Here is a 25,724-nt window from a genome sequence, read left to right on the forward strand (position 1 = left end):
TTGATGTCAGTCTTTGTAAGAAATCAGTGAAGGTTCTTTTCTGGGCCTTGTATGACTTTTGTAAATGACTCAATCTTCTTTCCCACTCTTCAGCTCTGTCCCAAACATTCAAAGTTGCCATATAGCTCAAAGCCAGCATATGACCACCATATAGGTATTACCTTTCTATATCAGCATAATCTCCACTTCTAAGAAGTTACTCGTGGGAGATTTTTTTGTACCTTTAGATCTACTCCACTCTTTAATGGTTCTAGCCTCTTCTTTATACCAGGTCCTCCATTGAAATTGTGGACCATGCTCCATGATTGCTGCAACCAAGTCTCTCTAGTCTTGAGGGATAATTCTATTACAAATTGACCATGAATTTAACATATGCATCACAAATGGTGAATGCCGCCGGGCAGTGGTGGAGTAGCCAGGCGGTGGTGGCACACGCCTTTAATCCCAGCACTCGGGAGGCAGAGGCAGGTGGATCTCTGTGAGTTCAAGGCCAGCCTGGTCGACAGAGGGAGTTTCACGGCCCCAAAGCTACAGAGAAATCCCGTCTAGAAAAACCAACCAACCAAACAAAAACAAAAAAAAATAAATGGTGAATGCCATGATTATGGTGTGAGGTAGAACTTTTAGTGGGTCCCACAGCAGGTGAAGGACAAATACACCATGCAGACAGAGCTTGAGTGCAGAGTTTATTGAGAGAAGAGTAAAGGTAAGCAAAGAGGGAAAGACAGAGAGAGAAAGAGAGAGAGAGGGGAGAGGAACTAAGAGAGGCAGACACCTGCTTGCTTTTTCAGAAGAACAGCAGGAAGAGAGTGGGAGTAGTTGGGGCTTGTCTCTAAAAGTGACCTTTGCACCTGCATATGGTCAGGGAACTGTTTACCATGCACAGAGAAATGACACACTGTGCCAGGTTCCTAAAGGACAGCGCCAAGGTGTACCTGGATACTAACACCCCTCCCGTTTTTGTTTTGCTTTGCTTTTTGTTTTTTGAGAAAGGGTTTCACTGTAGCTTTGGAGACTGTCCAACTAGCTTTTATAGATCAGGTTGGCCTTGAACTCTGCCTCCTGAATGCTGTTTAATCCCAGCATTTAAAAGCATGTATTTCCAATGCTAGCCAGACCTCCTAAAGTCTCCCCCACCCCAAATATCCCCTTTAATTTCCCAACCCCCCACTCCCCTTTAATTTTTTCTTTCTCTCTACTAATGCGACTTTTGCTTTCCAGCATCTTAACGATGACCCGGCCACTCAAGAGCCAGACAGATGCTATTTCCAGACAGATGCGATTTCTTCAATCAGCCACCTCAAAACACCAGCGGACAGGACATGATCAACAAAATATCATCAGGACAATCAGACACTCCCCGGATTCCTTGATGCCCAAAGCCAGCAGGAAGCAGTCATAAGAGACCAGGCTACGCCCCCATTCCCTACCCGTTAAGACCCTCAATCCCCCCCCCCAATTTTTTAAAATAAACCCAAAAGGGTGAAATGTTGTTCCTTTTGGAGACAGAAAGGTTGCACATGTGCAGAAGAATCATTGGACTACAATTCCCAGAAGCGGTAGAGGACACAGCATCCCATTGGACTACAATTCCCAGTTCGATGGAAAGCCACGCATGCTCAGGACATTTTTTCCCATGCACCTGGATCCCCTTAAAAATGGGAAACGCCATAACTCGCGCCCTTTTTGTCTCTTCACCCCGTCCCTCATCTGTCGTCACCCGCCCATTAAAGTTTACCCACGTGGGACCGCTATGCGTCTTGTGTTTTCTCTCCAACCCCGCAGAAAAGAATAACTCTTTCTTTCTTTCTTTTTCTTCCTTCCTTTCTTTCTTTCTTTCTTTCTTTCTTTCTTTCTTTCTATTAAAACCACGAGGAGTTAGGCATGGCAGGTTTAGGGAATGAGAACATTGAGTTCTCAAGACTGTTTCCTGCTGACCTGGGTGGCATCAACCATCTTTGGGGGAACCTGAGAAAACTGGGGTGCTGCCATGTTCTGGAGGAGCTGGTTGTTTCACTACTATGCAGGCTATGTGGAACTTTCCAGTGTCTCTTGTCTCTGGCAAGTTGTTGCCAGAGCAGGAGACAAGGTTAAGTTTAGGAAAAAAATTTTCCTTAAGTCTTCCAGGGAAAAGTGGGGAGAGTTGGGCTGCTTAGGGCCTGGTAATTGAGGGAGGGGTGCATCTGAGCAGTTAGACCTAAATCCTCCAAGTTGATTCCCTGGAACTTACAAGAATTCTTTGAGTTTGTGAAAACATAAGGTTTAGAAACATTAGCATTTATATTGTTTATAATCTATACTGAAATTTGCATTGTAGAAATGGCAGTATACTCATGTCAGAAATGATTTTGGTTGAAAGCATTCACACTCTTCTTCCCATTTGGAAAACTATGATAGATATTTTTAGCACAATAAAAAGCACCTGTTAAATCTATAGTTAGAAAGCAACCAAAGGAAATTTAAAACTTGAGCTTACAGTTATGATAGTGGTAGTACTTTGCTAGAGCTAGACTAATTGTTTATCACAATTTTATAGATTACTATGAACAGTAGCATGAAGAGAAATCTGGTATCTTGCATTTGCGCAGCGTAAGTTACTTCCTTGTACCCTGAAACATTCTTAAATTACTTGCATGTACACACATTAATAACTTGCATTTGCATACTTTAAAACACTTTCTTACACACTGAAACACTTTTAGATCCTCACACCTTAAGTTTTATATCCTAAATTACCTTTTACTTAAACAAAGAAATGATAAAAAGTTATGTTGAAGCCGGGCGATGGTGGCGCACGCCTTTAATCCCAGCACTCGGGAGGCAGAGGCAGGCGGATCTCTGTGAGTTCGAGACCAGCCTGGTCTACAGAGCTAGTTCCAGGACAGGCTCCAAAGCCACAGAGAAACCCTGTCTCGAAAAAGCAAAAAAAAAAAAAAAAAAATAAAAAAAAAAATAAAAAAGTTATGTTGAAATCTGTTTTGTGAGTTTGTCCCTTTTAAACTCTCAAGCCTACCAGCTGTCAAACTGTATCAGAGTTGTTAGAAAGCATAAATTTTACCTGAGTTATTGATTAAAAAAATAAAAGTGGTCTACTTGACTGGATACCAAGACAGTTACCCCAGGAACCTCAAGGATGGCAGGACCTTCACGGCAACATCTGTTTTATGATTGGTAGCATGGGACCTGCCAAGCTTCAGAAGATCCTGTGGATTAGAAGTTTGTAAGAAGACTAGCCTACTATTGGTGTAGGCAACTCGAGGCAGTCAATTCCTCGGTGTACTGTTGTCCATTGTCTGAAGAGGTCTTGCAGCAGTTGAGGTGAAAAGCAGGTTTGGTCAAATGCTAGTGCTTTCACTGGTGAAACAACTTATGGGTGGAAGTTCTTCTGTTCCCACCCATCTTCTCTGGAGGAAACAGAGGTTATTACCTGCAGAAGTAAAGACCTGTATTTTGAGATCTGCATTTTGTTTACAGCCATCTTAAGTTCACAAGTAACCTTAAGTTAAGTTAAATTACCTTTGCAGGCAAGTTCCAGACCTAGAACATTAGCCTAGTGAGACTTGCAGGCACCAGGCTTTTAGAAAACATTAGCATTTTCCTTTGTTAGTCAACAATCACAGACCCTCAGTATTTACCTATCAGCTAGGGATATCTCCAGGCCTGAATTCCAGCAGACCTGACACTGCTTACCTCCCCCCCTTGTCTGTTTGCTATATAACAGCCTCTGAGAATATAATAAACTGGGTGGGTTGATCAGAAACACTGTCTTGCCATCATTTCTTGTGTCTCTTGTACCCTCCATTCCTCTCCCCTAGGTTTACCAGGGACCACCGTTTGTATCCCGCTGGCCAAAATAGTTACCAGAAGCTTACCCATGTCTCTGCTGTGAAAAGCCTTTTTAATAATAAAAATTTAAATGGCACATTCTCTAGAACTCTGAGCATTTGAGGATTTTTTATTAGAAAGTACAGCTTTCAAGATGTGTTGGGTAGTGTAAATCTCTAAGTTAGCTTTAGTTAATCTGAAATAGATCTTTATAACCTTAAATTTTTATCATTATGGGCTGAAGAGATGGGTCAGTGGTTAAGAGGACTGGGTGTTCAACTAGATGACTTGGGTTCAATTCCCACCACCCACATGGCAGTTCACAGCTGTCTGTAACTTCAGTTCCAGTGGATCCAACACCCTCACACAGACATACATGCAAGAAAACACCAATGCACATAAAATAAAATTTTATCATTATATGGAATATATTTTAAAGCAATGAAATCACATTAACCATATATTTTTATCATCTTTAAAAATACATATCAATTTAAAGTATTTGAGACTTTTTTTTCTTAGTCTAGAAAGAGGTACAATGAACAGTGCTCATTAGGACTGTTTAAACATTTTAAAACAGTAATTATATTAACATATGCGCAGTTGATTTAAGTTGCATACACACAGAGTTAAAGCTAGCTTACATTCACACATAAAGTTAAATCAAAAGTCACATACAGATACTCGCGAAGTGGCTTTCCTTCCCACAATCCCTCGCGCCCGTCCTTTCCAGCTTGGGCCCGGCAGAATGGCTCCCGCAAAGAAGGGTGGCGAGAAGAAGAAGGGCCGTTCTGCCATCAACGAGGTGGTGACCCGAGAATACACCATCAACATTCACAAGCGCATCCATGGCGTGGGCTTTAAGAAGCGTGCTCCTAGGGCACTTAAAGAAATCCGGAAATTTGCCATGAAGGAGATGGGGACTCCAGATGTGCGGATTGATACTAGGCTCAATAAAGCCGTCTGGGCCAAAGAAATAAGGAATGTTCCATATCGTATCCGGGTACGTTTGTCCAGAAAACGTAATGAGGATGAGGACTCACCAAACAAACTCTACACATTGGTAACTTACGAGCCTGTTACCACATTCAAAAATCTACAGACAGTCAATGTGGATGAGAACTAACCTACTGAATCTCAAATAAAGTTGGAGAACAGCCTTCAGGTTTTGGTTTTTCTTTTTGTTGTTTGCCCCACTGGGGGAATTTTTGGTAGTGTTTAGAATAGGGTCTAAGGAGTATTGTTGGGAGTTATTTAATTGCTGCTTTGGGTACTTGGGAAATCGGGATTGTGTGATGTGTTCTTTTCATAAAAATCAATTGTGGTTTTGATTTTTTTTCAAGAAAAAAAAAGTCACATGCATAAATGCACACATTAAACAGGAGTTGACTAAAATAAGAAGAAAATGTGGAGTCCCACATGGCAGGCCCAGCAGTTGGCACTGAAAGGCAAGGCAGATTTGTTACAGGTAGGGGAGAGTAGATCTGTTATAGACAGAGAGGATCCCTGCATAAAGGGCTCTGTATGGAGGGCTCTGGCAGGCCCTGCCAAAAAGCGTGTTGCTGCACAAACACACTTTATGCAACAGTCAGTAAGAGGAATTTACAGAAAAAACATAAGGAAAAGGTGGGACATGCAAAAAGTACTCTTAGCAAAGATGATGACTAGGTCACCTGTCTTGTCCTTCTTGCCCTTAGTCAAGATGGTGGTGAAGCATCTCCTTTAACCTTAAGCAAAATTACAGCAGTCATGTGGTTGTCCTTAGTAAAGATGGCACCTTCCAATTGTCTTCCATTTACCTGTTCATTGGCAGTAGTTGGAAAGGTTCCATTCGGTGTTAGTATTACAGAGGTGAGTGAGTCTAGGAACCTTTACACACGACATTACACATGCCATTAAGTGAAAAGGTTTTAGGTTTTTTTTAAAGGGCATCCCAGAGGAGTGGATGGGTTTATACTTTTTGCTGGTTTGTTTCTCACAAGTGAGGTAGAAAGAGAGGTCACTCCATGGTTCATCAACCAAAAGAATGAGGGCTGGAGCACTAAGCTCAAAGGCATGAAGCAAAAGGCACAAAGCTGAAATAGGGCCATAGCCCAAAGGCATGAAGCCAAAGAAATGCAGTATCCCGAAAGACCCATAGGGCCAAGGAATAAAGGGACCACCCAATGAGGGGATGCTAGGACACAGAATGCTCACTTGTGGAAAATGCCAAAGGTGATTGTGGGACCAGTCATAGCCCTCTTGGCAGTAGCCAGTGCTGTGTGGGATCCCAGGAGATGGGGAGTTTGAAAATGGGCTATTCATCCATGTCTAGGATACCTGCATGCCTCAGGCAACCTGCCCTTGGGCAGAGGGAACACAGAGAGAGCCTGATCAAGTCAGACACCAGTGCTATAATTACAGAATGAGGAAGGACCATTAGCAGGTCCCATGTGGGTAAAAGACAAATACACCATGCAGACAAAGCCTGAGTGCAGTTTAATGAGAGAAGGGAAAGGGGTGGGGAGAGGAAGAGAAAGAGAAAGAAGCTGAGACCTGCTTGCCTCTTCAGAAAAACAGCAAGAAGAGAGCAGGAGTAGGTGGGGCTTGTCTCTTACAGGGACTTTTGCACCTGCAGACAGTCTGGGAACAGTTTGACATGCACAGAAGGGTGACACACTGTGCCAGGTTCCCAAGGGACAGGGCCAAGGTGTGCCTGAATGCTAACAGTGAATGCATGCCACGTGAAACTATCACTTCCTTGAATCTCCTTAAATCTAAAATGGCCATGGGAGTCCAACCAGCTCTTACAAAGCCTCTATCCACAGGAGTCCAACCAGCTCTTACAAAGCCTCTATCCACAGGACTCCAATCAGCTCTTACAAAGTCTCTATCATTTGTCAATTCTTACAAGGTTATTGCATATATTAAGGCTGGTTGTTTGAAAACCTTAGGCTGTTCCTCTCTAAACTTAAATGCAATGCTGAAATTGGTTCTTTAAATTTGTCTGTCTGGAATTAAATATCTATAATCTGTTTTATTAATTATTTTAAGGGCTGTATCTTGGCACTCACATCAAGCAACTTTTTAAGAGATGAACCAAGAATTATCAAAAAGACAAGAATTATCAAAATAATAATTAACATTATACCAATCCCAGTTAAATTGATTATCCCTTCATTTAATTGTTCCAATTTTAAATCATGCATTGCATAATCATACACAGACCTACCTTTGTCTGTCATAATTGTGTTTCCCATATTTTAACTTGTGAAAAACTCTCTTTTAGCTAATTCTTCCCTTTAGAAATTCCCAGTTTTCTCACCAAATCCTGCTGCTGCTGTTGATAAAGATGTGAGGCTTGTTGCTGCTGCACAGAACAATAAAAGCCTGACCAGATTTCAAGGCAGCTACCTTGAAGTTTGGCAGCAGCCCAAGAAGGGGGACCAGGGAAAGCCCACCAGGAGAGAGGGAAGGAAAACCTCGCAGACAGGGTGGTGACTCTGGTCATGTGTATTTCCAGCCTATGTAGGTAGCTATAAAGTCACAGACCAGTGGATTTTTTGTGAATCATTACCCCCAAAGATGAGCACCAGATGTAGCAGATGTAGTCTGAATTTTAATTGTACTTAATAAAAACAAGTGGGGTCCTTGGGGTTCCAACCTTTAAGGTTCAGCTAAGGCATTATAGCTGCTGAAGGAAAAATTGCTAAAGAAATCTGAGGGGATAAATGAAATAACTCATATGTGATTCTTCTTCAGCATGTCTTTTTAAATGTTCTTTTTTGTTAAAAATGTTCACAGTTTTATACACCCTTATTATCATCAATTACCCAGCCTTAGTCAGGTTCAGGACTGGAATTCTTTAGTGCTATAAAAGATAGATGAGGATTTACAAACAGAAATCTGTGGTTCTTGGCTCAAAGGTAGGAGTGGCTTAGTGTACATCCAGTGAACTCCTTAAGATAGAGGAAAGGTAATTAAGAAAGACATTAAATCATCAGGGAGTTGTAGAAGGGGAGACTGGTGTGCTACACCACATCTTCAATGGTTAAAGGGTTAAAAAGTTAATTTTCGGTTCAGTTACAAATAAGTCAAGGATTGTTTTTTTACTCAGTGTGTCCCTTTTTTCTTCCAGCATGCATAGATAGTATTGGGTTACCAGGAAACATATGTAACAAACAGGGGAAGTTATGACCCTTGCTCTATTAGCGCATTCACCAAATGCTGCAAGTTCTAAGGGCCTTTTAGATCTGAAGTTTACACCTTTGCTCTAAGCAGTAAAAACAAAGAGAAAACCAAGCACTCAAAATTATCAGATCTTGGGTATGATGTTTATCAGCCACTCTGATTGCCAGTGTGTTACCAGTGGGAAGGATGTCTTTCTCTGGGGTGTGGGCAAATAGTTAATTATTTCTTTTGCTGTCTCTGAGAGTAGAACACAAGCAGCACATTTCCTGAAATAAAATCATCAGTAAATTGAGATGAAGGCGAGGGTATGCTTATTTTTTTTCTAAATTTCTGAGCAGCTATGAATGAACAACTTTGAGTAAGAGGTAATTCTATGTGCTTGGATATCTGGGAATATCTTAAATGAATGCTTTTGCCTGCACCCTAAACACTGACCAATTGCCTGTCAATAAAAGTAATTGCAGGAAGGCAGATCCCTGCATTTACATAGGAGAAAGAAAAGCCTGGCAGTGGGAAGCTGTCTTCACACATAGTCAGGGAAGTGTAATCAGTAAACCCCAAAGTATAGGAAAGTCAGTATTCAGTAAATGATCAAATAGGTCTGAAATGTGGGAATCCCCAAATTTGTAACAGAAGGGAATCAGCTATAGGGAAAAATCTACAGCAAAAATAACCACTTAATTTAGAAGACAATAATGTCAATTTGACCTGCATCTTGGTTTAAATATCCATCTTGGCTCTGATTAGTTGCCTTGTGAAATGAAAGTGGTTTTTAATTACTGAATAATTCTTCTGTTTGTAGCAGGGGTGGGACCTCCAAGGATCTTCCTACTCTCCCTCCCTATGTGAGGCCTTGAACTGTAGGCTGGGCCTCCCAGGTTCTACTTCCTCTGTGTGTGGGGAGCATGGTCTGCTGGTAGGGGTGTGGCCTACAAGATCCTACCTACTCCCGCACTATGTGTGAAGGCCTTAGGGGGCAGGCCATCTGTGAACTTCCTGGTCACCCAGAGTGGACATACCCACAGTCTAAGTGGACCACGTGGAAGGGCATGGCCTGCATTATGGAACAGCACCCCCTTTGAACTTCCTGTCCACCAAGCAGAGACACACCCCTGGTCCCCATGGAAAATGTGAGAGGGCATGGCTGACTGTGGCACCTCTTACAGAATATGGCGCTGCTGGAAGAAAAGCCTGACATCACCCAACTGACCAATTTCTTTTCCTAAGAGCACTTCTACGTCAACTACTGCAAGTTCTGGAAACTCTACAGAGGTCATGACCTGTTCTTTGATGCGCTTGACCTGGAAAGGCTTCAGTAGGGACGTAGGTGGAACCTCAGGTGAGGGTGGGGCTCAGAAGTATAGGGACTTGGATGCTGCACAAAGACCACAGTGAGCTTTGGTGGGGTGGAGCCTGGGGTGAGGACAGTGCCTCCAGTGGAGCCGTGGGGCAGAGGGTGGGGTTGTAGGGCTGTGAGGTGAAAGGTGGGGCCTGAGCTGGCGAGGGTGGGGTCTGGGGTGGAGTTGCCAGTTGAGGGGCAGAGTCTTAGGCAGAGAGAAGGATTGTGGGATGGAGAGGTGGGGCCTGGGGTAGAGTGTAGGCTTCAGGGATGGAGAGGCAGAGCTAATGGATGAAGAGGTGGGGCTGTCAGATCAAGGGGCGGAACTATGGGGTGGAGGGCAGAGCTATTGGAAGAGAGCAGGGTTCAGGTAGTACTTTGATAGAGAGGTGGGGCCTGGGATAGAGGGGCTGTGCTCAGGGATGAAGGGGCAGGCCCTGGGGTGGAGGCCAGGGGAATGACAGGGAGAGGTGGGGCAGAGCCAGGTCCCAGCCATCAGGTGTAAACACCACCCTGACTGGCTCTTCGTGCTGTCATCTCCTCCAAGATGATTGACAGGATCTTCTCAGGTACCATGATGTGGTAGGTGCTTCTGTGCTGCATCATGTGAGGTCCAGTAAGTGGCGGGGTGGGGGTGGGGTGTTCACGCAGAGTCAGTGTCAGTGTCATGGTCTCTGGTCTCCATCACGTGACCAAGGCCATGGAAAATGTGATACCTTCTGCCCCGTTGCTGCTGTTTGGGCTACACGTCCCATGTCTGATGGAGGAAGGTCATTGGCTAATAAAGGAACTGCCTTGGCCCATTTTATTGGTTAGAAGATAGGTGGGAGGAGTAAACAGAACAGAACGCTGGGAGGAAGAGGAAGTGAGCTCAGACTCCACAGCTCTCCTCTTGAAAGCAGACGCCTGAGAGAGACGCCATGCTCCTGGCTCCTGGGCAGACGCACACTATGAAGCTCCGACACAGGATGGACATAGGCTAGAATCTTCCTGGTAAGCGCACCTAGGGGCGCAACACAGATGATTAGAAATGGGCTAAATTAATATGTGAGAATTAGCCTAGAAGAGGCTAGATAGAAATGGGCCAAGCAGTGATTAAAAGAATACAGTTTCCGTGTAATTATTTTGGGTAAAGATAGCCGTGGGGGCGGCCGGGTACCGGGGACGCATCCCCGCAGCCCCTATTACTACACATGTCAATGTTGGTGGTGGGCGGTCACGTTACTGTCAGTGGGTGGTTTCGTCACTATGAGTGATAAGTGGGGCTTCTCTATTAGCAGTTATCCAAACCCCATGAGAGGCCTCATGTTCCCTGACCTCCACACAGGCTAGAAGGTGCAGCAGGATGGGAAAATCAGCTACATAGACTTGGTGTGGTTCCTGATCTCAGAGGAGGAAAAAAAGACACAGAACAAGTGGGCAGGTCCTGGTTCCACTGTCTATGACCATCTGTGGCCCGTGTGTGTCACTCCATATTCTGTCAGATGTTCGCAGTTAGAAGCTCATGTGTGACATGGGGCAGCACACAGTCTAACTCTCATATGTAACATGGGCAACACAGTCAGGAGATGGATCAGCGTCTCCGCAGCTAAATGCACACGGTCAACCGTCACCCGAGTTCTGTGCCAGGAACCCATTTGAGGGACGTGACTGAGCCCCACAAAAACGGCCCCGAGCGAGACACACACACACACACACACACCACTTCGCTCAGCCCCAAGTGCGCACACACATACCACACATACCCACATATAAACATCGCACATATACGCGCGCGCGCACACACACACACACACACACACACACACGTCACCTCAGCTGAGGTACCGAGCGTGAGACCCTAATACACACGCACAAATACATCACCTTGGTTGTGGCAAGCGTCTGTGGGACTGCACTGCAGCTGGGGCTAAGGATATGCATGTCCTATGTACCACACAGCGGGTTACGTCAGTCCCCAGCCCTTTGTTGTAGGCAAGTCTCCTGGATTTGGTAGGTATCCTTTACCCCGGACCGGACTGGAACCGTCGCGTGCAGGCTGGGACCCGCTGTCCGCCAAACAGAAGCCGATCTCTGGGGCAGTCGCTGGGAGCCCCGTCCCGCCGCCTTTGAGTGCTCACGCCTCCAGTCCTCTGTTCGTGCCAGACTCTGGCTCTAGCTCCTAGCCCAGGTCGCTCGCCCTACCCCTAACGGCCCAGCCCCAGTCCCCACCGAGCCTGAACCCGGCACGTCCTCCTGGGCTCAGGTTCTTGCTTAATCGCGGAGTTGCTGCTCGTCCCACCCCCTCAGGCCCCGCCTCTCCTGTCACTCCCGGTACCTCCGCGGCATCCTGGCCCCCTTTGGCCCCGCCCCTGCCAGCTACTCCCACTCCAGGCACCGCCCCTCTTTTCCGGTCAGGCCTCCTGAATGGTGGCCACGCGCACTGCCTTGCTACCCTGGCTCAGGCTCCTGCTTAGCCGCAGCCTGGCCCCTCGCTATGCCAGCCGTGCTGCCGCGGCGGGTCCGCGCAATCATCGCCGACATCCGGAGCCCCTGCCGCGGAGTTAGGAGCGGCTCCCACGTCCGCAGCTGGGAGAGCGGGGCCGGGGTGGTGGGGGAGGATGGAGAGGAGGAGGAGGAGGAGGAAGAGGAGGAGGAGGAGGAGGAGGAGGAGGAGGAGGAGGAGGAGGAGGAGGAGATGGAGGAGGAGATGGAGGAGCAGGAGGAGGAGGAGGAGGAGGAGGAGGAGATGGAGGAGGAGGAGGAGGAGGAGCTTCTGAGACCGGAACCGCTGCCGCTCAGCGGGCCCGGAGGGAAGGTAGGCGCACGACACAGGTGAGCGCAAGGGAGGGGGCGGGACCAGGAATGGCGGGACAGGGAGGGACCATAGGCGGAACACAGGTCAGTGGAAGGAAGGAATGGGGCGGGAGAAGACAGGCTGACTGGGCAGGGGTGCAGAAGGGGAGGTATGAGGAGAAAGAAAGGTGGTGTGGACGCACCAGGGGACAGCGAAACTACTATGGGCATCAGCGTGGGAAGGAGTTTGTGATGGGGCAAAAGGGGTTAGTGTGTGCCAGCCTCCCTGGGATCCATCCAATCCGCCCCAGGGTCCTTCCGAGCTTCCCCATGGTCCATGTGAGCTGCAGCTCCGAAGGACGCCATCTACCCTCTGCCTGCCCCCTCATAAAGTGTCAGGTGGCGAGGCCGCCGCGCTGGTGCGCGCATTACACGGCTGGTCGGTGGTGCGGACCCTGGTGGTGCACATGGGGGTACCCAGACAGCAAGTTTGTCTTTGGCAAGGGAAACTACCCAGCTGACGGGTGAGTAAGCCCCGCCCCTTCATGTGACACGCCCCATGCCCAACCTGGTGTGCCTGTGTATGCTTGTATGTTCTTGCTATGTGAATGTGTGTATGTTCCCTCTGTGTGTATTTCCCTCTTTGTGCATGTGTGTGCTTTCCGCTGTGCAGTGTTACAGTGTTCTTCAGCATGCACATGCCTGTGCATCCCTCCGTGTAGCTTGTGTGTGGTTTTCACCATGCACATGCATGTTTGTCCCTCTGTGTGTAGCGTGTGTGTGGTCCTCATGTGCACATGCGTGTGCCTCCCTCTGTATGTAGCATATGCACTCCCAGATTTGCCTGCGCCTGACAGACCCTTCCCTATTCCTCAGAGAAGACCAAGGAATCTGTGGACATCATGTGTGTGTTTCTGAACGTGGAGAGGATGACAGCTCTGACCAAGGTATGGAGTGTGTGATTGTGACCTGTGACCCCATGTGTGTCAACTCTACCCCTTCCCCTGACCCCCATGTCCCAGCCTCAGCCCTTTCCCCTCTGCCCCTGGGTCCCACACTCTGGTGTCCTGACCTTACCCCTTCCTTTGACCCCATATCCCATCCTCATCCTTTCCACTGTCCCTGCATCCCCTGATGCTCCTGTCTCTCAACCTCACCCCTCCCTCTGAGCCCCAAGTCCCAGTCTCACCCCTTTCTTTATGCCCAGGTCTCTGACCTGTGTCCTGGCCTCATCTGTTCCTCTGACCCCAGGACCCTGACTCCCCCATGCTGACTCCTGTGTCCCAGCCTCACCCCTTCTCCTGTCTCCTGGCACCTTGTCCCAACCTCACCCCTTCCCCTGACCCCTGTTTCCCATTTCCTGGCAGAAGACCCTGCAGACTGCTTGGGGTGTCCATGTGTTGGACAGATTCACTATTGTCCTGCACATATTCTGCTGTAATGCCCACACCAGGAAGGCCTGGCTGCAGCTGGCACTGGTGGAGATTCACTCCTGCTCTGGTGGATCACCCCTGAAATTACCTGGAGCAAGTGAGAAGGAAAACATGGAACACACAACAAACCCACTTAGGAGTTTATTAGAGGCCTGGGAAGTCAGTGTGCAGAGAAAGGGAGGAAGATGGCACGTTCAGCTTTTAAAAGCAGCTTAGCACATGTTCACATTGGGTTGATGTGGCTACTTCATAGGCAGATGATGGAACTCATGCAGGCGTGCAAGGGCTTAGCTGAGTCATCTGTGGATCACACAAGGCCCTTTAACATCCCCGGGGGCATTAGGCACTTCTGCCTGAGGGCTTGTCTGCACCTGCATGGCACCTAGAACCCAGAAGTATCAACTCTATGTGGCTGAAATCATTACATTGTACCCTTTTGTTTATTATAAAAATTTGGGGAGTTTTTGGTCTTTAATGGGTGGGAATGGGGCATTGTAAGGTCTCTTGTGACTGCTTCATGCTGATTTTGTGGGCGCCAGAGAGTTGAGATGCTTGACCACATTCTGGGGCAGCTGATTAGTTTTGTGTTTTTTTCCGGGCTCTGTGGAACTAACTGGCTGGCTGGCAGCTTGGACCTCGCAAGATGCTGAACAGAAAATTATGTCTGAAAAAATGTTAGATCCAGGTAATTAAGGGAAGAGAGTCCCAAGATGGAAGATAGAGGGTTTTCTTTTTGGAGGGAGAGTGGAGGGGGGAATTTCCCATAGGTTCTTGAGACCATAAATGATAAGGGAAAAATGATCCAATGGGGCTGATGGAGTAGTTAGTGGGGGGAAGAGAGAGCTGAAGAGCAAGTGGAGGGAGGTGGCAAGGTAGGGGAAAGTAAAGGAGCAGAAGTGTCTGTCTGCTGAGGTAGGGAAGGTATGGATTCCTTTGCAGAGCCCAGAGCAGTAGCTGAAGGAACAGGGGTAGGCGCTGGAGGAGTGGCATTAGGAGCTAAAGGAACAGGGGTAGGGACTTTAGGAATGGGGGTAGGAGTTGAAGGAATGGGGATAGCTGCCTGCTGAGCTGAGTCCTCAGTGGAAGTGGAGGGTTCTTCCGGTTCAGATGGCATAGTCAGGACCATGTGAGCAGATGAACAACTTGCAAGAACAGGGCTTAGGCTTAGAGCTTAGATAGTAAAAGGCTTGGATGTAAGGAATCTTTTTCCATTTGCCTATATGCTGACAGCTGACAGTAGTTAGAAAGCTCCTGTAGAGTATCAGGATCAAAGGTGCCATTAGGCAGCCACTTCAGATTCTTATCTAAATTGTAACAAGGCCATTTTTTTTTTTTTAAAAAAAGCAGAGATGGACAAGTTTGGGAATCTGTAAGTAGGGCATTAAGACCTGGGGTTTCAGGGTCTCTAAAAGGCATCACAGAGGGGAGACTGGATTGATGGGCTTGGATGGCTTGCTACTCATAGGTGAAACCACAAGGCCTATAACGGGACATCTCCCTTTATAGGTGGGGTGTAAATCAGCGGCAAATACCGCAGGACCTGTGGGAGAGCATCCTCTGCCTACAGGTGGGGTGCTACAGCCTGACTGGATCCGGTTGGGATGACTTGGAAGCCAGAGAGGTCAGAGGTCTCACTGTGCTGCCTTTCATGGCTGGGGAGAAAAAGAAAAAAAAAAGAGAAAGCAGAATCTGAAGGACCCTGGGCCCCCATTTCAGGAAGACTGACCCTGGACCGTCCAAACATGATTTTAGCTAAGGAAAGCAATTCAGAGATGAATGTTAGCAAAGGGCTCAACCGTAGCCTTAGAGACTGTGGTTGGGGATTATCACCCCATTTCTAGGAACACCAGATTTCTGGAAGCTCAACAGTAAATTCCTTGGGTTCAGAGAAATGGTTAAGCTGACCAGAATGGGGAAACTCATCAATTGAAGCTGGCGGTGTGCAGAGAAGTAGTGCTCAGGTATATGGAACACGTGGTTGTTGTGGAAAAAAATACCCTGTTCCAGATCCTGACCCTGGGAGAGGGGCTCGGGGTGGGAGAGCCTCCCAAGTCTCATGACACCAACGAGATTACCTGGCAAAAATGAGAAGGAAACACAGGACACTCAACCAGCACGCTTAGGAGTTTATTAGAGGGGGCATGCACAAGCCTGGGAAATCAGTGTGCAGAGAGAGGGAGGAAGATGGTGCATCCAGCTTTTAAAAGCTTCCTAGCTCATACACACAGGGGGTTGATGTGGCTCCGTCATACACCAATGATGGGGCTCACATATGTGCTGAGACATACATGGATCATATGAGGCCCTTTAACATCCCTGGGGGCCATTAGGCACTTCTGCCTGAGGGCTTGTCTGCACCTGCATGAATCCTAGAACCCGGAAGTATCAGCCTTATGTGGCTGAAATCGTTACAACCCCTGGTCAGGCAGGCCACCCCACACTTGGTGCAGGACAATTATCTATATTCTGTCCAATTGTGTCTTAAATAAACGCTGATTTGCCAGTAGCCAGGCAGGAAGTATAGGTGGGACAACCAGGCAGAAAGTAGAGGTGGGTCAATGAGAACAGGAGAATTCTGAGAAGAGGGAAGTTCTCTCTGGAGTTCTGTCTAGACACTGAAGAAGCAAGATGTGACCTGCTCTGCTGAAAAAGGTACTGAGCCATGTGGCTAACATATACTAGAATAATGTGCTAATATATGTTATAAGAGTTAATAAGAAGCCTGAGCTAATGGGCCAATCAGTTTATCATTAGTATAGACCTCTGTGTGATTTTCTTTGTGGCTAAACTGCTGTAGAACCTGGTGGGAGGACAGAAACCAGGCAGAACAGAAACCCAGACAACACACACTCATCTTCATCCCATGCCTCTCCTCACCCCACACCTCCTCCTCATCTCCACATCCCCTTTCATACAGAGAAACCTGCATACCCCTTGGTGGTTAACACCCTATCCTGTCCACTGTGCCCTAGGAGGGCTTGGCCCTGACCTCAGGATCTGAGTGCTAACACTCACTAAGTGATACCTACTAAGCATGTATTTTTATCCCAGGTCTACCCTGAACAGCGGGTCTGCCCGACTAGACCAGCTAGACCAGCAAGGAAGGGGCTTACGGTACATCATGGGGTCAGGTGAGGGTGCCACATGGCCTCCAGTGGGGAACACAGTCCAGGGCAGTGGGAACACCAGCCAACCAGCTGCAGAGTTTCCCAGCTGTCACAGTGGGTAACACCAGTTACATAATGTCCAGTGGGGCATACCAGCTACATGCAGTGGGGTACACCCACAGAGTACCCCCTTCACCTGGGTCCCTTGATACTCACACTTCTAGGACCACCTGCATCTGGCTCCTACATACCAGTTTGCATATCCATGTCCACAGGAGAGTCATCCACGGAGCTATGCCAATGGGCACTGAAGGAGAAGGAGGCAAAGGTCAGGGCGTGCTAAGACGGAGTGTGCTTGCAGCACAAGTTCCCCATTGTGTCTGTCGTCAGCTACACTAACTGTGGTGAGGGTCCCCAAGCAGCAGCACTACATCTCAGCACTGGATATGCGTATGTGGGTCCATGGGGTGTAGCCCCACATCTCAGGACAGGGCACACATGGGAGGGTCCCCAGGGTGCAGGACCCACATATCAGCACAGGATACATGTGGAAGGGTCCCTGGAATGCAATTACCTACATCTCATGCATGGGAGGGTCCCCAGGATACAGTGTGTGTTTCCCATTCTCACATCATCATGTTCCCTCCAGGGAAAACCACACTCATCAAGGCCCTGACCGGGGAGGCCACCATGCAACTGTGTGACCATCTGTTCACAACCCTAGATGTCACGGCACACACGGGGTTGCTGCCCTCGTGCATGCCCGTCATCTACATGGCTTTCTGTTACAGCTGTCACGCAGCCTGATCCAGTCGTTCACCACGCTGGAGGATGTGGTCCATTTGGTGGGTATCCATGTGTCTGCATCGATTGGTATCCTTGGAACCGCCTTTTGTGTAGGCCAGATGTCCTGGGATCTGCCCTCCATGTGGACTTGGTATCCTTGGTGTTCCTCAGGCTAACACTTCCTCGTCCCCTGCCACCCCTCCCTATGACATTTCGGCCCCTGACTGCTCCCCCCCCTCACAGGATGTTATCCTGCATGTGAGGGACATGAGCTACCCCAACATGGAGCAACAGAGGCCATAGTCTTGTCTACACTGCAGCTTCAGTGTAGACAAGACACTCTTGAACTCCATGTTGGAAGTTTACAACAAGATGGATCTGGTTCCCGGGTGAGTGGGGCAGGGGAGGCGTGTGTGTCACTGTTTACACTGCAGGAATCTTCATGGTGTCCTCACTGCACCTATCCTCACCGCACCTGTCCTCACTGCACCTGTCCTCACTGCACCTGTCCTCGCTGCACCTGTCCTCACCGCACCTGTCCTCGCTGCACCTGTCCTAACCGCAGCTGCCCTCACTATAACTGTCTTCATCACAGCTGTCTTTACCTCACCTGTCCTTGCTGCACTTGTCCTCACCTCACCTCACCTGACTGCAGCTGTCCTCACTGCAGCTGTGCTCACCGCACCTGTCCTCACCTCACCTGTCCTCACTACAGCTGTGCTCACTGCACCTGTCCTCAACTCACCTATCTACACCACACATGTCCACATAACCCCATGGTTCCTCTTATCCACTGAGCCTCTTCCACATAGCTACAGCCTCCCAGGACCCTGCATCCTGGCCATGTCTGCACTCCTGGGCCATGGGCTAGACAAGCTGAAGGCGACGCTGGAGGAATCCGTTCTGCAGGCTACTGGATGGCGGGTGCTCACCCTCTGTTTACAGCTTGGGAGACCCCAGCTCTGGTGAGTCACAGGGTGCTTGGGCAGTGGGCTGTCACATACACATATGCAGCTGGTTCCCTGCCACGGACATGTCCCGGTATCAACATGCTTCCTAGCATGCACTATGCTGATGTCAGCACACTTCCCAGCATGCACCACGCATATGCCAGCACATTTCCCATCATGCTCCTCACAGATGGTGCTGTCTCCCCACTTGTCAGCACTGTTTCCCAGTCTGCACGATGCTGATGTTAACTTGGCTTCCCAGCCTGCACCACCCTCTGCTCATCACCATGCACCACGCTGACATCAGCACGCTTCCCAGAATGCACCACAGTGGTCCCTCTGCAACTGGCAGTACAAGGAGGCCAAGGTGTAGCAGGTGCAGGAGCTGCCCAAGACTGACACCGCCCATATGACCGTTATCATTAGCCAAGACACCTATGGCCGGTTCTGGAAGCTGTTTCCTGAGTGACAGCCTGGAGTGGGGTGTGGATACAGCTTGTGGCCATGGTGTTGTCCCACCACTTTCTCCCTCCCAGCTGTTCCCTGAGTGACAACCAGGACCAGATGTGGATTCAGCTCGTGGGAGGGTGTTTGTGGATGACCCCATGTAGTCCTGTCCCTTCCTCCCAGCTGATTCCTAAGTGACAACTGCATAGATGGACTGAGGACCTGATATGGGAAGTCATGGCCACATAATAGTCCTGTCCCTTCCTCCCTCCCAGACTGACTGGCAGCTCATTAAAGCGGAATTTGCACTTTGTTCCCTCTCTTTACCTGGCGATGTGTGGACTCTGTGGGTTCTGTGTCACTGGGGAAGGGGAGGGGAGGGTCCATGCCATGTGGGAAGGGAGGGATAGGGATAGTTTGAAAATGGTGCTGTGGCTGAACACTGCTCCCCCCACAGCTCTTCCCCCAACCCCTGTGTTCTGCCCCTCCATGTTCTGGGATGGGGCAGCTGCAGGACACTGTGGGATGCTACCCCGGGCACAGTGGTGCCAGGAGGGTCCGCGAGGGAGATGGACAGACACACCTGAAGCCACATTCCACTCCCTAGCCAGGTCGGGCCTCATAGCCAGTGTCCATCCTCTCAGCTACAGACTTCACAGCAGCATCCCTGCAGGCTGAGTGGGTGGGAGGGATCCACCTTCAGGGGGTGGAGGTAGGGTGAGGAGGCCTTTTAACCCTCTGACCTGAAAATACACTAATACTGAGGTCACAGGGTCATGATGAGTCACCTGTTACGTTTGTGTATGAGATGGTGGGAATTACCACCATGGAGGTGATGCAACTCAGTGGGTAGGGTTCTTATATCTCAGTGGTTGGGGATATGGCTCAGTTGGGGTTCCCAGTGTCCTAGCCCTGTGTAAACTGAGGCCAGAGGATCAGAGTCCAAGGCTGTTCCCTGCATCTTACCTGTAAGAGTCTAGCCTGGGCTACAAGAGACACTGTAAAAATACAAACTGCCTTGGTGTTCCTCCTTCTGGTTACCCTGGTGTCCTGCCTGCATCTGATTCAATGTCCCTCCAGCTGCTCTGTGTCCCCTGACTACTCAGTGCTCCCTCTCCACTCCACATCGTGCCCCCAAGCCCCTGCTGCCTCTGTCCCCTTCTGTATCTCAGACACCGGCCTGGAGGGCCTCCCGAGGGGTTGCATACCCTGTGGAGTCAGCTCCGTCCAGGTTATACCAGCTCTGCTGGGAGCTCTGCCCTTCATCTGGGGTAGGAAGGCTGGGCCAGTCCTAGCTGGGCTATGGGAGATGCTGCAAAAATTTCCCCATGAAAGTCTAGCCTGGGCTATAATAGATAAACACACTGCTGCACACATTTGGCTTCTGAATGTTTTAATGAACAGAGGCACCCAGTGCCCCAGGTGATGCAGGTGACAGGTCATGTGACCTCCATGGACAATGGAGTGTGACCAGAGTGACCAGGATGTGGCACAGACTGACTCACATGGGCCTCAGGTTTTTCTAGGGGATGACAGGAGAGATCAGTGACTCTGACCTCCGTGATCCTTTTGACTGTGACCCCCATGACCCTGCCCCTGCTCTCGGGTTGTTGTCACCGCAGCTTCTGGTTGAGCCCAATGACTTCACCCACAAAGCTGTTGGAGCCCACGAAGTCCCCAGCGATGATGTTGGTGCAGCCTGATCCGGGCCCTGGCTGCTGTGCTCGCACCCACGCCATGAGGAGCTGAAGGTTGGGCCGTGTCAGCATCTCCAGGGACCCGGATGGGTGCGAGAGGACATAGGGCAGGTTTTCTGTGAGATTGATGCCAGCCACAAACAGGCCACCTGCAGGGGAAGGGGGAAGGGTGGGGTGATATCCCAGTGCATGACTGACAGATGACATCCTCACAGACCCCCATCCCTATCTGACTGACAAGTGACATCAGTGCCCCTCCAGCTATGTCCCAGGTGGCACCTGGGCGACCGCAGCTCCTCATGGTCTCCAAGTACTGCAGCAGCGCCTGGGACTTCACCTGGTTTCCCCACCAGTAAGGGATCCCAGGCCACAGCTCTGCATGGCGACCCACACAGGTCTCATCTTCATAGGACACAATCACCTGCTGGCCATGTGCCCACAACTGCCGCAGCGTAGGGATGTCCTGCATGGGAGTGAGGAACAGGTTGAGTGAAACTGAGGATTGGACAGCTAAGGGCCCACACACCCTCGAGGCCACGCACCCATGCCCTGGGCGGCCACGAATTCCTTATTGCATGTGCCCATGCCATCTTCACCATGACATCAACTTCCCATGCCCTCTTCACCTGACCCCCACGTGCCCATGCCTTCCTCACCCTGATCCCCACAATCCTCACAATCCTCCTTCTCACCCCGCGCGGACACAGTGAGTCCCCGAAGATGTTCTTGATGCAGTCTATGAGGTACTCATGCAAGTCTCCTGTCATCCCCTCAAAGTTTCTGCAGGCCAGGATGATGACCTCATGGGGGTGTGACTCCAGCCACTCGGAGATCTCTGTGAGGGTGTCCTGGAGATGTCAAAGGACACATGATGACATACATTAGTCTCCGCCCCTCCCCCCACTCCCCCTTCTCCTGGTCTTCACCCCCACCTCCACCAACGCAGTGGTGTAGATCATGTGTTCAAAGTGCAGATTCTTCTCAGAGCCGCCCTGCATGTGTGCAATCCGCAGATCCAGGTACCTCACCCCTGCGTCCAGCTGCCGCTTCACGTCCAGAGTCTGGAGCAGACGGCGGGTTGGGGTTCGTTCCTGGGTGTCATCGTGACCACCGTGCACAGCACCCCAGGACACCCAAAAACCTGAACAGCACCCCGGGACTCACAGTCTCCTCCCCCTGCTTATCTATCACCTGCCCCAGGGACTCTCAGTTCCCTCCCCACACCCTGCCCATCATCAGGACCCTAATCCTGCCACTGGGACTCAGTCCCATTCCATTCCCCACCCTGTCCCCCTTCGCCCTGTCCATCACATACTGCCTGGGCCCTCTCTCACGCCCCACTCACCTGTGTGACTGACCATCTCAACACCATGGGCCCCATAATGCAGGGCGCGACCCGCCCCAGTAGGTGAAGCAGCCGAGACTCTGACCTGGAGATTGGGGACTTCCTGCTCAGGCAGTATGTCATGGTGTCATGGCTCCCTGAGGACAGACGCACTTCAAAGCCCTTGCACTCTTGTGCCCGTCCTAAGGTCTGCACGGAGTCCCTCGAGGGCTCTGTCTTTCTTTCTGTCTGTCCTTCTGTCTGTCTGTCCTCCTTCTCCACGACCCCTCTTTACCCACGACCACCCACGCAGGTCATAGGGCCTTGTCTCTGACAACCCAGGCTTCCCGTGTCCCGCTCACGTCCTCCCAGCTCCTTCAACCCTCCTAGAAACTTTACTGGGGGCTACCCCTTCTGTCCTGGAGCACAAGCGCTTGATTCTTGCCTCCAGGGCCTCTTGTCTGAATCTCTGAGAACCCAAAGGCTTCCAGACAGCCGCATGTGCTCCATTCGCGGTATGGAGGACACCACAGGGACACAGAAGCTTGCCCTGAGAGTGAAGCATCGCCCAGACCCCCCGTGTGTCAACATCCACGGCGTGAAGTCCTTGTCTCGCGGTCCTCTTTCCTGTCTTGATGTCATCCTGGTTCGCTTTCCTGTCCTGATGTCAGCCTCCAGATCCCCTTTCTAGTCATTATGAAGGGTCCTCTTCTCTTCAGGGCACAGAGAGTCAGCCAGGTCCGCCCCTGCGTGGGTCCTCCTCCCCCTGTGAGACCGCTCCTCCCAGCGTGGCCTTTTCTTACCCTCCTCATCCCTCCCGTGAGGCCTGCCCTTACCTGGGATGGACAGGTGGTGCAGGGGGACATCCCACAGCCGCGGGCACAACTGTGACATCCAGTCTGCGTGGCTGCAGCTCAGCTGGCCATCCATAGGGTCCCAGCTTCAGGGAACAGGGCAAGTGTGTGTGAGGCCGGTTGAGCTGCGCCTCAGTTTCCCTTCTGTAGAAGGAGATGTTGTCTTACTATACAGGCTGTACCGCCCCCACCCGCCCTGTCTCAGTTTACCAGGTAGGACACAAAAGGTTGAGCCCCCCCCCCCCACTAAAGTCCCCTGTGCCCTCTTTGAAGCACAGGACACAGGACATCCACTGTGGACATGTGACATTCGGAGGTGGGGTTGGAACCCCTGCTTTCCTGGAAGCCCCCCATGTGGCTCCCTGGATCAGGGAATCTCTGCTCTCTCACAGTAAGACCTTTCTCTGTGTCTCCCCCCCTCCTCCCCCCCGCCTGTCCACTCAGTCACTGACCTGAGGCCCGTCCTTGTCCTCCCTGGATCTTCACTAGCAGAATGGACTTGAGGGAGGACACCAGGCCGGTGTGTCCCCGCGAGGGTGTGGCTGCCGTGATGATGACATGCACACTCAGGACATATTTGTGTGCCTACTGTGTGCAGGAATGATCCCTCGGGGCTGTGACCTACTTTGTGCAGGGAAGGTCCCCACAGGGGCGTAGCTGTGGTGACAACAAGCAGTCAGGACATAGTTGTGTGCCTTCTGTATGAAGGGAAGGTCCCTGCATTCTTCTGCCCTGAGCCAGGGATACCCTCCCCCCACCCCACCCCTTCAGCCCCTGTCTGTCTGGTGAGCCAGCCTGGGGGTTGTACAGGCGACTGAACCAGCTAGGACTGGCTCAGCCTTCCTACCCCAGATGGAGGGCAGAGCTCCCAGCAGAGCTGGTATAACCTGGACGGAGCTGACTCCACAGGGTATGCAACCCCTCGGGAGGCCCTCCAGGCCGGTGTCTGAGATACAGAAGGGGACAGAGGCAGCAGGGGCTTGGGGGCACGATGTGGAGTGGAGAGGGAGCACTGAGTAGTCAGGGGACACAGAGCAGCTGGAGGGACATTGAATCAGATGCAGGCAGGACACCAGGGTAACCAGAAGGAGGAACAAACACCAAGGCAGTTTGCATGACAGAAGGCAGCTAGAGAGAACATTGACACAGATGGGGAGGGGGGGGGACAACGAAGTAGCCGGGGACACGGAGGGGAAGGGTCGTCGGTACAGGGAGGTAGTAGGGGACATGCCAACAGTTAGGTGACAACGAATCAGCCTGGGGGACACGTTGCAGGCGGGAGACACCCAGAAGGGGGAACACAATGGCGGGGGTGGTGGGGAGCATCGAGGTAGCCGAGGGTGGACACACTTTCTATGTTGGGGGACCGGAAGCAGCAGACAGGGACGCCAAGGTAGTTGGGAGATACGGATGCAGCGAGGGGAGAACACCGGGTAAGTGGGGGAGCATTGAGGTCATTTGGGGGGCACAGAAGCAGTTTCGGGGATACCGAAGTAACTGGGGGGACACCAAGTCAGGGGAAGACACCCAGGAGTGGGGGATGAACAAGGCATGGCAGCCAGTGTCCTTAGGACACCCTGTGTCACTTGTCACTCACCAAGCTCTGCACTGGGTACAGGCTAGTTCCCAGCCACCTGGAGTCAGTGACCCGCCCATCTGGATGGAGGGTTGAGGGTGATAGGGCATGGGGAGGCTCTTGTCTGGAGGAAGGAGAGGTAAGCAAGGGATGGCCACACAGGCTGCCTTAAGGGGTGATAGGGACAAGGAGGGACCTGAGGCGGGGAGACCTGCTGGGCGCTGACCCAGCTGACCCAGCTGCCCCAGGGAACAAACAGCCAGTGTTGCAATCCCTACTGCACTGTGGGTGTTTGATCTGCACTTTGGCCCCCGCTCCTCCTTCCATGTGATGTGACAGGGCCGACCTGCCTTTCTGCTCAGGAACCACTGCATCCTCAACCCTTCTGCACAGTTAGGGCCCCTTCCAACAGCTTCTTCAGGGATGTTGCTGAGCACCACTCAATCTGTCCTCCCCTCCTTTCCCCTGCCCTTCCATTCCCTCCCCTCCTCTCTCTTCCCCTTCCATTCCCTGCCTTCCCTATCCTTCCCCTCTTGTTTCCCCGCCCTCCCCTCCCCTGGCTTTCTCCACTCTGAAGTCCCATGGTCCTGGTCTCAAACTTCTGGTCTCATGGCCACAGTCACCCCCCTCCCCGCCTGACAGGTGTTTGTATTGTATGTGCAGCAGGTCCTAGGAGTCCAGTCTGCTCCTGCCCTTTGGGCTCCACCTGTGCCCCCCTACCCCACCCACCCACTACAGGTTTAGAACATCCAGAACATGCCATGGGTATCCCTGAAGGGCTACCCCCAGGTGCTCTTAGAACCTCCCGAACACGTTACTGGTGTTCCTGAGGGCCTTACCACCCCCTATGTGCTCTTAGAACTCCCAGAACACTTCATGGGTGTCCCTGAGGGGCTCCCCCTAGGTGCTCTAAGAACATTTAGAACAAGTCAGGGTGTCCCCAGGGGCTCCTCTTAAAACATTCAGAAAACGTCAATGGCCCTGTTCCATGTGTTCTGTGGTCCTATAGGGTTATACCTCATTCTGCTGCCCTCGGGTGACCTCACCCTGACCCCAGATTGCCAAGTCCTAGGGAAGGGGAAAGGAAGGGAGGGGAGGGGAGGAGGTTGCTTGGTCCTCACAGCCCAGGGACTTAAGGGGGCCCAGGGTGGGACCAAGGGTCTGCCCATGGTAAACTTGAAATGCGGGAAAGGGGGGCTGAAACCGCCCCACATGACTGTGAAGCAACATTTCTGCCCAAAGTGCAGAAGAGTCTCCCCCTACAGCCGGGGTCTCCCCACCACAGTGGAAAGGACAAAACCAACTCCATTATGTTCTAGGCCCCAAGGTGGATAACAGCAGAGTTCCCTAGTTCCCTAGACTGGAGCCACTCAGTTCCCCCACAGATGTGACTACCCACTGCAGTAAGAGTCTCCCCCACAACCCACAGCATGGACCTCCC

General features: G+C 50.8%; 2 protein-coding genes and 1 pseudogene across 2 annotated transcripts; 2 read left to right on the top strand and 1 right to left on the bottom strand.

The window, feature by feature from the left end:
* The first annotated feature begins 4,528 nt into the window (after positions 1–4,528).
* Positions 4,529–4,966, top strand: LOC121450904 (60S ribosomal protein L31-like). The gene has a single exon (XM_041656280.1). The coding sequence runs from the start codon at positions 4,574–4,576 to the stop codon at positions 4,949–4,951; it is 378 nt and encodes a 125-aa protein (XP_041512214.1). The 5' UTR covers positions 4,529–4,573; the 3' UTR covers positions 4,952–4,966.
* Positions 4,967–12,126: 7,160 nt separating this feature from the next.
* LOC121451116 lies at positions 12,127–19,156 on the top strand (annotated as a pseudogene).
* A 1,136-nt stretch (positions 19,157–20,292) lies between these two features.
* On the bottom strand, positions 20,293–21,956 carry Plcxd1 (phosphatidylinositol specific phospholipase C X domain containing 1). Its single transcript, XM_041656545.1, has 5 exons — positions 21,875–21,956; positions 21,462–21,590; positions 21,222–21,377; positions 20,809–20,992; positions 20,293–20,678 (listed from the first exon to the last, which is right to left on the bottom strand). The coding sequence occupies exons 1-5, from the start codon at positions 21,908–21,910 to the stop codon at positions 20,446–20,448; spliced, it is 738 nt and encodes a 245-aa protein (XP_041512479.1). The 5' UTR covers positions 21,911–21,956; the 3' UTR covers positions 20,293–20,445.
* Between the last annotated feature and the right edge of the window lie 3,768 nt (positions 21,957–25,724).

The sequence above is a fragment of the Microtus oregoni genome, unplaced genomic scaffold, assembly GCF_018167655.1.
Source record: "Microtus oregoni isolate MIOR12 unplaced genomic scaffold, Mior012 000007F_ref0000211, whole genome shotgun sequence".
Classification (NCBI taxonomy): Eukaryota; Metazoa; Chordata; class Mammalia; order Rodentia; family Cricetidae; genus Microtus; species Microtus oregoni.